The sequence below is a fragment of the Phocoena sinus genome, chromosome 16, assembly GCF_008692025.1.
Source record: "Phocoena sinus isolate mPhoSin1 chromosome 16, mPhoSin1.pri, whole genome shotgun sequence".
In the NCBI taxonomy this organism is placed as follows: Eukaryota; Metazoa; Chordata; class Mammalia; order Artiodactyla; family Phocoenidae; genus Phocoena; species Phocoena sinus.
Window position 1 is genome coordinate 11,814,267 of NC_045778.1, and position 15,632 is coordinate 11,829,898.

Below are 15,632 nucleotides of genomic sequence, written 5' to 3' on the forward strand. Positions count from 1 at the left end.
CATCTGTTGGTGTTTATTTATGGCTGTGTTGGGTCCTCGTTGCTGTGCGCGGGCTTTCTCTAGTTGTGGTGAGCACGGGCTACTCTTCCTTGCCATGCAAAGGCTTCTTATCGCGGTGGCTTCTCTTGTTGCAGAGCACGGGCTCTAGGCACGCGGGCTTCAGTAGTTGTGGCACGCGAGCTCAGTAGTTGTGGCACGTGGGCTTCAGTAGTTGTGGCACGTGGGCTCAGTAGTTGTGGCACGTGGGCTCAGTAGTTGTGGCTCGTGAACTCTAGAGCACAGGCTCAGTAGTTGTGGCACACAGGCTTTGTTACTTTGCGGCATGTGGGATCTTCCCGGACCACGGATCAAACCTGTGTCCCCTGCATTGGCAGGTGGATTCTTAACCACTGTGCCACCAGAGAAGTCCCTCTATTGCTGTTTAATAAAAAGAGATGATCATATTCAGGGTGGTTTCTGGGAAGCTCTCCAGATGATTAAGATTTCAGGAAGTTATGTCTTCCAATCGTGTTTGACAAGGAAGCTTCTTTATTAAGTCTTATAGTTATGGAACCTGATGTAATTTACTGGATTAAATGGCCAAATTATTTCATTCACAAAAAGTATATAGATTATTTTCTTTCTGCCTCCGCACCAATAGCATTAGAAATAGTAAGATCTTAATTTCCCATTTTCTCTCTTAAGGTGCCTTAGTCACCTTAGAGGAAAACGCGAAGTCTAATTTTAGTCACTGTGAGGATATGTGTACAGTAGCTGGAGCTAACAGGTGATAAAATGTGACCAATGATAAAGCCCTCCTAAATGGGCCTTCCTGCCCTCGTTTAGTGACTGATGAACTCATTCATAAATTTACTTTAACTTGGCTTTCAGGACTTGAGTGACTTTGCAGGTTATATTTTGGGGAGCCCTTTACTAACCTTCCCCCAACCCCGACCTTCATGATAGGAGCCAGAGTCACCTCTGTGAGCTGGCCCTGTGCCAGCACCCACCCCATTGTCAGGTAGTTGCCTTTTTTGTCTGTCTGTGTCCCTGACTTGACTGTAAGCTTGTGAACACCAGGAATTGTTTCTTATCCATTGCTATGGGTCCTGGCACTTGGGGCACCTAGGGAGACTTTTGACAAATATTTGTAGGTTCTTAAAACCAGTCAGTCTGCACAAATCCTAAAGCATGTTTTCAAATGTGTATATACACATTCTTTAAAGATGGAGGCCCTATATTCAGTACAGTATGGTGGTTAAAAGGACGGTTTTTGTCAGCAGTCTGGGGTTTTTATCCCCACTCTGCTGCTTCCCAGCAGCAGAGGAATAAAGGAATCCACTTCCTAAGGGTGTATGTAGATTCATTTGCCCAAATAGATCTGCGCTTGCTGTGTGCAGGGTAGAGCGCTTTTATTTTGCAGAGACAAACTATAAACAAGTAAACACAGAAAACAGGAGAATTTCAGACTGTGGTAAGGGTTAGGAGGGAAACGAACACAGTGAGCTGCTTGGGAGGGTGCCCGAGCGGGAGGGGGAGCTGGGGAAGGGGGCAGCTGGGGCCCTGAAGGGGGTCCGCTGGGCGCCTTCCTGGGGAGGCTGTATGGCCTCAGTCGAGGAAGTTGAGGGGGGTGATAATAATTTATTTTATTTTAAAATACGGATTTATGTGTCAACCCCAGTCTCCCAATTTATCCCTCCTCTCCCCTTTCCCTCTGGTACCCGTAAGTTTGTTTTCTACATCTGCGACTCTATTTCTGTTTCGTAAATAAGTTCATTTGTACCTTTTTTTAAGATTCCACATAGAAGTGACTTCATGTGGTGTTTGTCTTTCTCTATAGATAACTCATAAGGACCTGCTGTATAGCATGGGGAGCTCTATTCAGTATTTTGTAATCAGCTACATGGGAAAAGAATCCAAAAATGAGTGGATATATTTATACCTGATTCACTTTGCTGTGCAGTAGAAATTAACGTTGTTAATCAACTATACTCCAATAAAAACTAAAGATATGGATTTACAGTTAACTAAGCAATTTCATGGAGAAGACGATGAAACACGTGAGCAAGGACAGCATAGATGGGAGGAGAAGGGGCAGGGCCCAGATCCGGAGAGTTGGGGCAAACAACCTCCAGGGCCAGGCCAGTCCCTCGAATTTGTAAAGACCTCACTTTTGTTTTTCAATTTTTAATAGAGATATGGGTGTAGGGAGCTATTTCTGTTAAGAAAAACAGCAGTGCAGGCACCATGATAAATGGCCAGTGAGTAATACAGACACAGTGATGAGAATGGTAAGTGGCTCCTGATCTCATTGTGGGAGACCCAGTGGGGGTTGGAGGGCAGCCCAGGGTCTCTTGACCCTGACTAAAGGGGGCATCTGGTCCTCAGTGCCAGCCAAGTGTTGCCATGTGGGAATGTGGGCTCCAGGTGCTAAATCTGCCACGTTTTCCAGAGAAACAGAAATGTCTCTGTGAAATTCCCATATTTAAAAATGTTGGCTTACATTTAAAAAAAACTTATGGCGGATTGCATAAGAATGCATCTGTGGGCTGACAGGCCGAAACATCTGCTGCAAGCCCTTTGCTGATGTGATAAAGGGGATTAAGTGAAGTATGATGCATGTTAACATGTTAACCATTTAGCCTTGTGCCCAGAACGTAACCAACACGGAGGTACTTTTTATTAATTGCGCTGTTCATGCGTTTCATTGCCTTCACCATTAATTTGTTTAGTTACCTCTAAATCCATAAGTGGTAGTTGCTGTCATTTGCCTACTGATTTGTTCAGTTCTTTGCTTTTATTCAGTTGTTGGGTGAATTTTATATTCATGGTATGAAAGTAGACATTAAACTAGGCTAATTTAAGTGATAACAGTGGAGAAGAATTAGCCTTTCTCGGTTACTCATTTTTCTCACATTTACTGTCGACTTCCTTTGCTCTGCAGACGCCTGAATCACTTGTTCTTGGGCTTCAGCACGTTTGGGTCTCAAGTCGTTCTGGCCAGCATTAGGTGCGTGTAACTGCGAAAGAACTGTGGCAAAAATGCCATTTTAGAGAGGCGAAAGATGATGGGAAATGCAGCCTTATGACGTGATGTCCCGTTTAGAGGCTTTTCATCAGTTTTAATGAAACACAAATGTGTCCAAAGCAAGCTAATTTTTTTTTCCCCCAGAAAAAAAAAAAAAAGCTTCATTTAGGAAGGCCTAACCCACATCGTTCTGTATTACAAGGATCATGTTTGGTGTGTTGCAATCTGTTGGTGATTGCTTTATTCAGCACAAGCATCTTGGATGGTTTGGCAACAAGTTGGGTTAATTACTTGTTCATGTACTTTTTGGTCTTGTCTCTACGTTAGAATTCTGGAGCATCACAGAGAGGAACGCTGGGAGTAACAAAATATATGTGAATATTTCTAATAGATTAAAGGCCTATAAAAATGCATCTCTTTCCTTCCCCCAAGGTTTTTTTTTGCATTGTTTTAAAAGGAGATCATTTTGTTGCATCAACATGAGCCTAAGGACTTGAAAATAATTTTTTTCTGGGAAAAAAATCTGTAAATACAAGTTCTTAATTGAATCAATAATTTTCTCTTAATTTTTTGCTACAGATCATGGAGGAAACAAATACGCAGATTGCTTGGCCATCAAAACTGAAGATTGGCGCCAAATCCAAGAAAGGTAAATCCTGAGAGATGCAGAAATTTTTGGTAACGGAGACTGCGGAATTCCTGTGGGTTTCCTGGGGAGAAAAATCAACCTTTATCCCTATTATATTTGTCCCCAAGTATTTGTTAAATAGCAATATTTGGGGAGGATTATCATAATGAAAAATAATATACAACCTTTTATCCAACAACAGAATAATATTTTTAAGTATTCTGTTGTAATAGAAATGTTATTATAGATGATATTGTGGCAACTTAACGATGTCAAGGATGACTATTCATTCGGTGGCCATGAGTCATGGTCACTGTCTCCACATATAATAATGTGTTTTCAACACATAAACTCCCACTGCGTACACTTTAGGCTTCTTGTTTATGTACCAGATTTAACAGCTGATTGTTTTCCCCTCCAATATGCTAGGAACTTGGATTTCCTTTTTTGACTGCTTCTTCTCCTCTCTGTCTGTTATGCAGTGAAGAACACACTTGATTACTCTTTTAGGCTGAGCATTTCCCTTGTCTGGCTTTTCCCCTGCTTTAACCTAGAGGACTCTCACTAATGTGTGGGTGGTCAGAAAGGGAAATTATAGGACCCTTATTTCTTCCAAAATTACATAGTATTTTCTAATGATCTGCCAGTATATACTTCTATGGATAGCTTTTCTTTTTCAAGGATAACCTCAGTGTCAAGAAACTTTGTTGTGTATACTTCATTAAAAATGCATGTAGTCACTAGGAGATAATGGAAAACTATCACCAGGCAATTAAAAACGCGATGATTGTGTGAGCTGAGCGTTATCTCTTGTGGTCTAGCTTTTTTGTTGTTGCTCTTGAGTTTTGTGTTTGCTGCCCCTTCTCCCTATGACTTTTATTGCTAAATGATACTAAACACCACAAGAGTGGTCAGTTTTCTTGTTTCTTTACATCCAGATTGTCTTCTTTTAATCTCATTTTATTAGAGCTACTCATCACATGGAATGTAAATTATTTTGAAGTTCTTGTTATGAGTGTGGTTAACTGGACGACAGTGGACTGGAATTCCTACTGAAACACTGATCTTGTTACTTTCTTATTTGTGACCGTAGTGACGAGGGAAAGGGAAGCTTATGTGCTAAACGGTGAATTTCCAAGTGGAATTCCACAACTTTGTAGAAACCTTGCATTTGCTAAGTGCTATAGGATATATTCTCAGTTAATCTTCAGTGTGTTGAGATGTTTTATACTCATTATGCAGAAGGAGAAACTGCTGTTAGTGGGCTGTCTACCTATTTGGTTGTTTGCTGCCGTACAAAACTCCCTGGCTGGCCACTTGGGTAAATTGGAACTTGAACATGAACTGGAGCCTTTCCCTGTTGTCAGGTATTTTTACTTAAAGAATGACATGAGCTTCATTACTAGCTTAATAAAAATGTAATTTGATCGGTCCCTAAAGAAAACCCCCTAGGAAACATGAATATTAAAACAATCCCAGATAATTTTGGATGGCTTACTCTCTTGCATTATCCATGCTACGGTTTTCCCCCCACTATCAGGAGAAACTGAGAATTGATTCATTTTTTTAGTTTAAAATGTGGTTACAACTTTAGAGATGTTAGATAATACGGAGATGGATAGATGAAGTAGTGTTTTAGCTTCCAGTCACTGACACATTAAACCCATTCAGAATGGCCAACTATAGTCCACATTATGATTATATACTTTGCTTTGAAAATAAGAATATCTCAGCACTACATTTGAGGGCATTTAGCATAATTTCCACATGGTTAAAAGTTAACCTTTGGAATTGTGCCTAAGAATTGATCCCTCCAGGCCTAGGTCTACAGACACCATTTTATTTTTTATTATTTATGAAGTGCTATAAATGTACACAGTACTGTATGATGAGCAGAATGTGCCAGAAGAGAGAGGTGGAGCTCAAGGAAGAAAGAAAAAAATGAAAAGGTTTCCTCAGAGGAAATTGCTGTTGAGAGTTGACTGGAGTTGCCCTTGTTACTTGAAGACACAGCTGCTGAATAATCAGATCTTGACTAACATCCCTGATATGTGTATTCCTGTATTATTTTCTAAATGGTCTAATTCAGAGATGAAGTTTGTTTGACTACAATTCGTATTGTGTAAAAGTAAAATGAAAATGGCAGGGGGAATTTTAGAAGGTAATTATTTGCTCTTTCATCTGATCCTTATCTCTCAGTGTTGTAGAGGAAAGAGTTAGTGGTCTTTCTTTTAAGACTTCTTCATTCCAAACTATTATTATTCAAGAGACCAAAGAATATAAAAGTATCTAGGGACTCATGCCATGTTTTGGATGATTATTGAATTCTAAATCCCATGGTGATGTGAAGGTTTAGAATATACAGATGATCCCTAGTGTGCCAGAGAGGCAATGCAGCCATCTGTTTGTGTTGTATTTCACCTCCTAGATTTATGATGCTTATTGGCTGAATATTTGAGCCTAGACAAACGTTTTTCATGGCTACTGTTACCATAGTCTGTCCCCTTCTTTACCTTACTGGAATTAGTCCTGTGTTTTTCAAATAAACTTCTAGTAGTCCTGTCCAAACTGTAATTTTTAATTCATCAATCCTTTATCAGAGCAGCTGTATGGCTCCTTTGGTTGATGTGCTGGTAGGATCTTGCCTGACAGAAAGGCAAAAAGCCAACAGCCCGAATTTGACATCATTTAGAAACTTAAGATTCTTCTCTAGAGATTCTGGCTCAGTAAGTCTGGGGTGGGACTGGGAATCCATATATTTAACAAGTTCCCTTGGTGGTTGTTAAGGTTGAGTTTGGGAAACAAAATCTCACCATCCGACATGGAAATACCATGATTTAGTCACTAAGGAGACCATGCGATCAGAAAGCAATGGCTGGATGATGACTGCGATTGAAAAAGAGGCAGAACTGTTTGGAGGTAAACTACTCCTGGAGTCTTCCTCTGCTCTCTTCCCCTATCTGCCCCTGCGATCAGGTTATATTCTGGTGCCCAGTTAAAATAAACGTTTCGGCTTCCCTGGTGGCGCAGTGGTTGAGAGTCCGCCTGCCGATGCAGGGGACGCGGGTTCGTGCCCCGGTCCGGGAAGATCCCACATGCCGCGGAGCGGCTGGGCCCGTGAGCCATGGCCGCTGAGCCTGCGCGTCCGGAGCCTGTGCTCCGCAACGGGAGAGGCCACAATGGTGAGACGCCCGTGTACCGCAAAAAATAAAATAAAATAAAATAAAATAAACGTTTCATCTTTGGGGGAGGGGGAAACAGGCAGAATCCTTCAGCAGTCACTTCTCTTGGATAATGTCCATCTTGGTTTCTAAAGAACTGCAGCTGTATGGATTCACTAATCTTAAGTTTCTGTCATCTTTGCAATGAGTTAACATGAATGAGTTTAGGGCGATGATAACCTCATTGTTCAGTGCCTGCGTGAAATGTAATTTTGGATAAAAGACCGTCTGGTGTTTGTCCCCTCCCTCTACCCCTCTCCCATGCCACCCTTCTCCCCCTTCCTTCTCCCCCCTCACCTTCCCTTTCCCTTTCTTCCATTCCCCTTTAACCATAGAGAACACACTGGAAAAAATGTACTAGGAACATTGTCAGTTAGTAAGCAGGGCATTTTGGGGAAGTGCACATTTTATGGTATAAACTCAGGGACTATAGAATTTTTAAAAAATTCCCTAGTATTTGAAATTATTGGGAGGTCGAATCCTTATTAGAGTCAAAAAGAACTAAGAATTTAAGATTCAGTATAATGGCACTTAAATAGGGACGTCTAGGATTGTCTTAATGGGGGTCATGATGAAGAAAAATAAAGCAATACTTAGTATTTCTTCTGTATAACATAAATTTATTTTGAGTGGAAGAAAATAAAACTTTCCAACTGTTGGAGTCAGAATACTAGAACATTCTGCCTTGCATAGAAAGACCTGAGGTTTGTGCCTGTGAGAGCAGTATTCACGAATTAAGGTGGGGACTTCCCTGGTGGCCCAGTGGTTAAAACTCTGTGCTTCCAGTGCAGGGGGCCTGGGTTCGATCCCTGATCAGGGAACTAGGTCCCGCATGCTGCAACTAAGACCCGGCGCAGCTAAATAAATAAGTAAATACTAAAAAAAAAAAAAAAAAAAAAAAAGAAGGTGCTGAGAGTTACCTGGTGGTCTAGTGGTTAGGATTCCAGGCTTTCACTGCTGCGGCCCAGGTTCAGTCCCTGTTTGGGAAACTGAGATCAACAAGCTGCATGGTGTGGCCAAAAAAAAAAAAGAAAAAAATTAAGGTGTATAATACTGTAAGAGCTTACTAACAGAATAACTTCAGGCACTCATTAAAATTTTGAATGTTTTTCTGAATCACAGCCTATTTTAAAGTAAATGCAGCTTTACTGAAGTACAAATAATATTTTGAACAAGTTTGAGTGTTTCGCCAAATGCAAGTCCTGCCAGAGCTGCCTTAGCAAGTAGATAAAAGTGATTTGGTGATGAGAATTTATCGCACTGGCGTTATTGTGCTGATGCCCTGTGATGTTAGATGGAGTTTATTCTCTCAAATAAGGTAAACATTTTTCTGACAGTCTTCTTCTTGCTCTTAATTTGCTCATCAGTCTCTTTCTTCTTAGACTGGCAAAGGTAAACGTGGCTAAAAGTTGTGTAGTTTTATGCCAAATTCCAAATAACTAAGGTCAGCGTTAATGAAGCTTTATTGTCTTTTGTTCTGGGGAGAGTTGTCCTGCAGAATTTAGTGATAGAAACTGTTGTCTGCAAGTGTTTCTCTTACGACACTTTCGATGCCCCAAGAGAGAGGGAATGAAAGGTGTTGACTGTGTTGCTTTGATGTATCCTGTTTTGGAGGCCATTTGGCACCAAGTTTGGCCATTCTCTTCCTCCTAGAATAAACAAGAGGATCATCAAAATTCCATGAAGTTTTATTATTTTTGGTTGTCTTCCTTCAGAACAAGCAATATCTAATACAAAATCTTAGCATGAGAAAAATTGTAGACTTTTCACTTTATTTTTTCCAGAGGAAAATGTTTTGCTGAGTGTACTTAAACTTTTGTTGTGTGTTCACATTGGACTAGATAAGGATTTTAACGTGGTATTTATTGCTCAAAGGGCAGAGGGCAGAAAGGAGGCCTGGCATAGCATATGGACCACAGTATTTCCAGTGGTGGGTTGTGACCTATTAGTGTATCAGAAATTAATTTAGGGGTCACAACCAGCATGTAAAAAAACCACTTCTAGATTAGAAAACATCAGAGTGTAAGAGTATTGTTTCATGAAACCTTTAGTCATGTGTGTCACTGTTTATATATACAAACAAATACATACATATATTACTAGGTCATGATGTAAAATGGGTGATAAAGAAAGGTCAAAGAACACTGTTCTAGGCAGTTAGTTCCTCAGAGGGTAAAGAGTACATGCATTTTGTTCATCACTGTGTTTCTAGCACTGTAAACAGTTTATGGTTGGCGATGGGTCCCTCAACTCAACTCAGTCGTGGGTATAGTGGAACTATGAGTAGAGATGGGAATGTATATCACTGAGGTGTATTGCGTAGGGAAAAGATTTAGAATCACAGCCTTCCCAGAGGAGTGGCCTTCACTATTGAGACAATTATTGACTAATAATTTTGGAAAGAAACTTACGGAAAATGATCTGATGGTTGTCACTCATGGGACCCTTGAATGAGTAAAACTCTGGTACTATTCTTAGTGGGTGTGTAAATGAGACTCAAGACGCAGCCTCCTGGTTGTCTTCCAGACCGGAACTGTTTTGATTGTGGTTATTTTAAGTAGGATTTGGTTATGTAATTGATATATCAATAGTAGTATTGACTACTACCATTTGTTGAGACCTGCTGGGGCCACGCACTCTGCTAAATATTTTACATATATAATCTTATTTACTGATCGGAGCAACCCGTGGTGATAGTCTCATTTTACAGGTGAAAAATCTAAGGCACATGAAGGTCAAATAACTTACTCAGGGTTTTACAGTTAGTAAGTAGCAGACTACAGACTTGAACTCTTATCTGTTGTCAGAACCCCACATCCAAATTACTGTAATCTAATGCCTTTTCTCAACCACAACCTGGTGGAGAAAATACCTTTCTTGATGCCTTTTTTTAATTCCAGAGTGTTCTCTCATGTAGCATCCCTTTGTCAACCGTTTCCAAGAATAGCTGATTATAGTCAGTAATAGCAATCAGTTTCATAATGCCTCAGTCCTTGGGAATTCCAGAGGCTTGAAGATGGGCTAAGTTTAGCATGTCTTTACAGGTATAGATGACACTTCAGTTTTCAGGGCAGTTAGATCTGACAGTTATAAAAAATGTGAGGGGAATTCCCTGGTGGTCCAGTGGTTAAGACTCAGTGCTTCCACTGCTGCGGCCTGGGTTCGGTCCCTGGTTGGGGAACTAAGATCCCAAAAACCACGTGGTGCAGCCAACAACAACAACAACCCCCCCGCCCCCCCCTCTGTGAAACCGCTCCTAGCTGAGTTCATGTAGAAAAATGCCTGCTTCTGAATTTTAACTTGATATTTCATGCCTTCATGTGCTATTTCCTTAGGAAGAGACTTTCTGATTTGTCATTAAGCTAAACAACTTTGAAGATGGATTTGAAAGGAAAATAAACTCAGAATATGTTATAAATTGCTTGGGGGGTTTTTGCTTGCCTTTTTGCCTTCCATCTTTGATAGTAATTTCTATGACCTGTCCAGGAAGCTTTGTATTTCTGCTGGGTAACATTTTTGCATATTATTGATGTGACTCACCATCAATCGGTGAATGCTAATTAGGGGCCACGAGTAGGAATTCAGCCAAAGAGCTGAAAACGTTGTATGCAGTGTACTAATGGTCTCTCTGGTTAGAGAGAGCATGATCTAACTAGGACGTCTCAGAGGAGGATAGAGCCCTGGGGTATTTCTAGTTCTTGAAGCTTCCAGTATACTTAAAAAATAAAAGGCTTATAAAAATTAATATGTATTTTAAATATACAATTTGTCAGTATATCTCTTTCTACGTGAATAACCTCACTTGTAGATAGTACCAAACATCCAAATATGAGATCCTTTCTGATTATGTGTGCTCTTGACATACAACATACACACGCATCATTTCACAGGTGAGATGACTCATGCTCTGTGACATATTATCAGGACTCAGGACCTGAGCTTGGGTTCATTTCTTTCTTTCTTTTTAATTAATTAATTAATTTTATTTTGGGCTGCATTGGGTCTTCGTTGCTGTGCGCGTGCTTTTCTCTAGTTGCGGCGAGTGGGGGCTACTCTTCGTTGTGGAGCATGGGCTTCTCATTTCGGCGGCTTCTCTTGTTGCGGAGCACGGGCTCTAGGCACGCAGGCTTTAGTAGTTGTGACGTGCGGGCTCAGGAGTTGTGGCTCACGGGCTCTAGAATGCAGGCTCATTAGTTGAGGCGCATGGGCTTAGTTGCTCTGTGGCATTTGGGATCTTCCTGGACCAGAGCTCAAACCCATGTCTCCTGCTTTGGCAGGTGGATTTTTAACCACTGTGCCACCAGGGAAGTCCCTTGGGTTCATTTCTTGATCTCTAGCTGGTTCCCTTATCTTCCCTTCTGAAGGCCCCAAGGATTAGCTTACTTGCTCATCTTATAACTGCCGCAGGCTAGCTGCTCTTTCCAGTCTTTTCTCTCTTTCCTGTACCAGGGCCAGAGAGGAGGATGGTTTTAGCTTTTCAGTTGTCCTCTCAAACCTGAAATAAGCAAATATACCTGATGGTTTTTTAGAAAGATATTTTTCATTAACTTAGTACGGAAACAAATTTGGAGTAGAATGGAGAGGTTAGAAAGTAAGTGGAAAAGTGAAAGCATTTAAAGAATAAGACAAACCAGAGACTGGGAGAAAATACTTGCACAAGATATGTTGACTATTACCCAAAATGTACAAAGAACTCAAATTAGGAAATGAACAACCCAATTAAAAATCGGGCAAAAGACCAGAACATACACCTCACCAAAGAAGATATACAGATAGCAAATAAGCATATGAAAAGATGCTCAATATCAAAAAAAAGATGCTCAATATTATATGTCATTAGGGAATTGCAAATTAAACCACTACACATCTGTTAGGATGGCTGCAGTACAAAACACTGACAACACCAAATGCTGGTGAGGATGTGGAGCAACGGGAACTCTCATTATAATGCTGGTAGAAATACAAAATGGTTCAGCCACTTTGGAAGATGGTCTGGCAGTTTCTTATAAAACGAAACATAATCTACCTATACAGTACAGCAGTTGTACTTCCTGGTATTTCCCCAAATGAGCTGAAAACTTATATCCATGCGAAAACCTACACACAGATGTTTATAGCAGCTTTATTGATAATCAAACTTGGAAGCAACCAAGATGTCCTTCCGTAGGTGAATGGATACTGCCAGACAATGGAATATTATTAACTGTGGAACTGCCAGACAATGGAATATTATTAACTGTGGTACTGCCAGACAATGGAATATTATTCAGTACTAAAAAGAGATGAGCTCTCAAGCCTTGAAAAGACTTTGAGGAATTTTAAAATGAATATTAAATGAGTATTAAAATGAGTATTACTAACTGAAAGAAGCCAATAAGACATACTGTATGATTCCAACTATGTGGCATTTTAAAAAAGGCAAAATTGTGGAGACAGTGAAGAGATTAGTGGTTAGTATTTGCTAGGGGCTTGCGAGGAGGGAAGGATGAATAAGCAGAACACAGAGGATTTTTAGGGCAGCTAAACTGTATGATCTAAACTGGTAAATACATGTCATTATATATTCATCAAAACATTATACATTCATCAAAACCCACAAAATGGGTTTTGATGTCGATGTGATGTTGACGTTCGGGGAAGCAGCGCCTGCGTGTGGCGAGGGGCATATGGGAACTCTGTGCTTTCCATCAGTTTTGCTGTGAACCTGAGACGGTTCTAGAAAATAAAGTCTTTATTAAAAAAGTAGTCCTAGATATTGGGCACAACACTTTATAATCAGCATTTTAAAGTGTATTATATGCAAAGATAATGTTATATGAGCAATAACTCCTTAATGTGTAAGTTTAAAACCATGAAATCTCTTAAGAACCAGTGAAAAGTTTTGTAAAATAAAAAAAAGAAAGTGAGAAGGATGATTAAATGGTAAATCACACCTTTTTATTCCCCGGAAGGTGACTGGAGCCAAGTCATGATCTTTCTTTGTGACCTCTGTCTCCTGAGGAGCGCTCCTTTTCCCTCAGTTGTCTTCTTATCCTGAACAGATGTTTTATTTTTATTATTATTTTTAAATTAATTTTTATTGGAGTAGAGTTGATTTACAATGTTGTGTTAGTTCCTGCTGTACAGCAAAGTGAATCAGTCATACATGAACATAGATCCACTCTTTTCTAGGTTCTGTTCCCATATAGGTCATTACAGAGTATTGAGTAGAGTTCCCTGTGCTATACAGTAGGTCCTTATTAGTTACCTATTTTATATATAGTAGTGTGTATGTGTCAGTCCCAATCTCCTAATTTAAGTTTGTTTTCTGCATCTGTGACTCTATTTCTGTTTTGTAAATAGGTTCATTTGTACCCTTTGTTTTTGATTCCCCATGTAAGTGTTATCATGTGATATTTGTCTTTCTGTGTCTGACTGACTTCACTCTGTGATAATCTCTAGGTCCACCCATGTCGCTGCAAATAGCATTATCTCATCCTTTTTAATGGCTAATATTCCATTGTATATATGTACCACATCATCTTTATCCATTCCTTCTTCAATGGACATTTAGGTTGCTTCCATGTCCTGGCTATTGTAAATAGTGCTGCAGTGAACATTGGGGTGCAGATGTTTTAAGTCCATTGCCTTTAGTGAAGAAATTGCTATCCCAGGATCCCTTCTAACTACAGTTCTTTTTTCCTTGTTAAACCCTATGAGGAGGAAGAGCAAAAATATTTGTCTACCTTGTAATAGGCCTTGTTCTAGGTGTGTTATCTCTCATAATCCTCACTATAACCTTATATGAATGGCCTTATTATCCCTATGATACACGTGAGTAACTGATGGAGAGGTGGTATAACTTGTTCAGTGTCATACATAGAATTTGAAATGATGGAGTTAGGCCATAAACCTTGATTTCACAGTTCAAGGTAATTCCCTCCACTCCCTAAGCATGAACCTAGGTGCTCATGATGAGTTTGGTCACCAAAGGAATGAAGGTTCACCAGCACATTCATTTAGGGAAACCCAGGTTGAGAATATGTTTCTTAACTATCTCTTTAGGAAGGAATGCAGTCCTAACTCCTTATACCCACATTTTAGAAGCTTGCTGGGTGTCTATCTTTAAAACTTTTTTCAACCTAGATTTTTTATTTCTTTGTGCTTTTTGCAGTATTTTTCCTTCCTTTTCTCCTCTTTTAAAACCCATTAATGGTTTTACTAGGATTTGCATAAAATAATTATCTGGAGTAGTGGTTCTCGAGGTGGGATGGTTTTATGCCCCAGGGGACAGTGTGGAACTGCTGAGATAGTTTTGCTTATCACATCTGAGAGGTGGTGCTACTGGCCTCTGGTGGGTAGAGGCCAGGGATGATGCTGCAGCACACAGCACAGCCACCTACAACAAGAATTATTTGGTGCAACGTGTCAGCAGTGCAAGGCTGAGAAACGCTGAGCTTAGGGGAGCAGGCGTGGTATTGGGAGACAGCTCTCTGCACAGCCCTGGATTCTTTTTTTGTAATTTATTTTTAAAATTTTTACTGGAGTATAGTTGATTTACAATGTTGTGTTAGTGTCTGCTGTACAACAAAGTGAATCAGTTATACATGTACATATATCCACTCTTTTTTAGATTCTTTTTCCATATAGGTCATTACAGAGTATTGAGTAGAGCTTCCTGTGCCATACAGTAGGTCCTTATTAGTATCTGTTTTATATAAAATAGTGTGTATATGTCATTGCCAATCTCCCAATTTATCCGCCCCCTCCTTTCCCCCTTGGGAACCATAAGTTTCTTCTCTACATCTGTGACTCGATTTCTGTTTTGTAAATAGGTTCATTTGTACCATTATTTTAGATTCCACATATAAACGATATCATATATTTGTCTTTCTCTCTCTGACTTCCTTCACTCAATATGACAATCTCTAGGTCCATCCATGCACTGGATTCTTACTAGACCATTTCATGCAGCCCTTTGCCTTGTGTAACTGGTTTCCTTTTGCAGCATTGGAAACGGGATAGTTGATCTATATTAGTGACTCCTGAAGAAAGGGCGTACGTACGTAACAACATAGGTGAAGCGACGGAATTTCAGTAAGAGAGATAAAACACGGTAAGAGGGCCAGCCTGTGCACTTTAAAAGCTAGTTTGCAGTCAAGTTTGAATTATATAGTTTGTGCAACTTGCACTGTTTGTTTACTCTCCATGAGTGTTTCAGCCCAAGTTTCAAGTTGTGCCTGTAGCTCCGGTGCTGGGGGATGGACCAGCCGCCCTCCCAGTTCCTGCTGTCTGTGTCTTCCATTCCTCCTTTCTGGAATGCGTGGTTGTGATAACTGTGACAGTTGCTAAGGTTTTATGACCATATTTGAACACCACGATGGTGCCATATGCTCCTAACTTGGCCTGGAGATGGGCACCAGATTTTGATGGTTTCCCACGCCATGTGTGGCATCTTCCTGGCTTTCCTCTGTCAGTCACGGCACTGCTGGACAGAACTCGGTGACGTCTGTCAGGCCTGTTGGTAGCAATTAGATTATTTTCAAGAAGACTTTTGCAGTTGCAAACATGACCGAAGTACCATGTGGCATTTCTCATAAGCTAAGGAAAACAACATCATAGTGGCAGCCTCACTTCTTCAAATGGTCTTTCTGTGGCACTAAAACATAGTTTGTGGCTTATTATAACATTTTCATACAAACCTTGGTACTAACAGACTTTTATTTTTTTATTTTTATTTTTTTGCGGTACACGGGCCTCTCACTGTTGTGGCCTCTCCCGTTGTGGAACACAGGCT

The 15,632-nt window shown here is 40.3% G+C and overlaps 1 protein-coding gene across 6 annotated transcripts in view; it reads left to right on the forward strand.

Moving 5' to 3' along the window:
- Positions 1 to 15,632, forward strand: part of BICC1 (BicC family RNA binding protein 1) — a 305,047-nt gene that overhangs the window by 177,718 nt on the left and 111,697 nt on the right. For all 6 annotated transcript variants that reach the window (XM_032608321.1, XM_032608323.1, XM_032608322.1 and 3 more), the window contains one exon: positions 3,587 to 3,656. In XM_032608321.1, the coding sequence (XP_032464212.1) occupies positions 3,587 to 3,656 (70 nt within the window). The remainder of the gene's footprint in view (positions 1 to 3,586; positions 3,657 to 15,632) is intronic.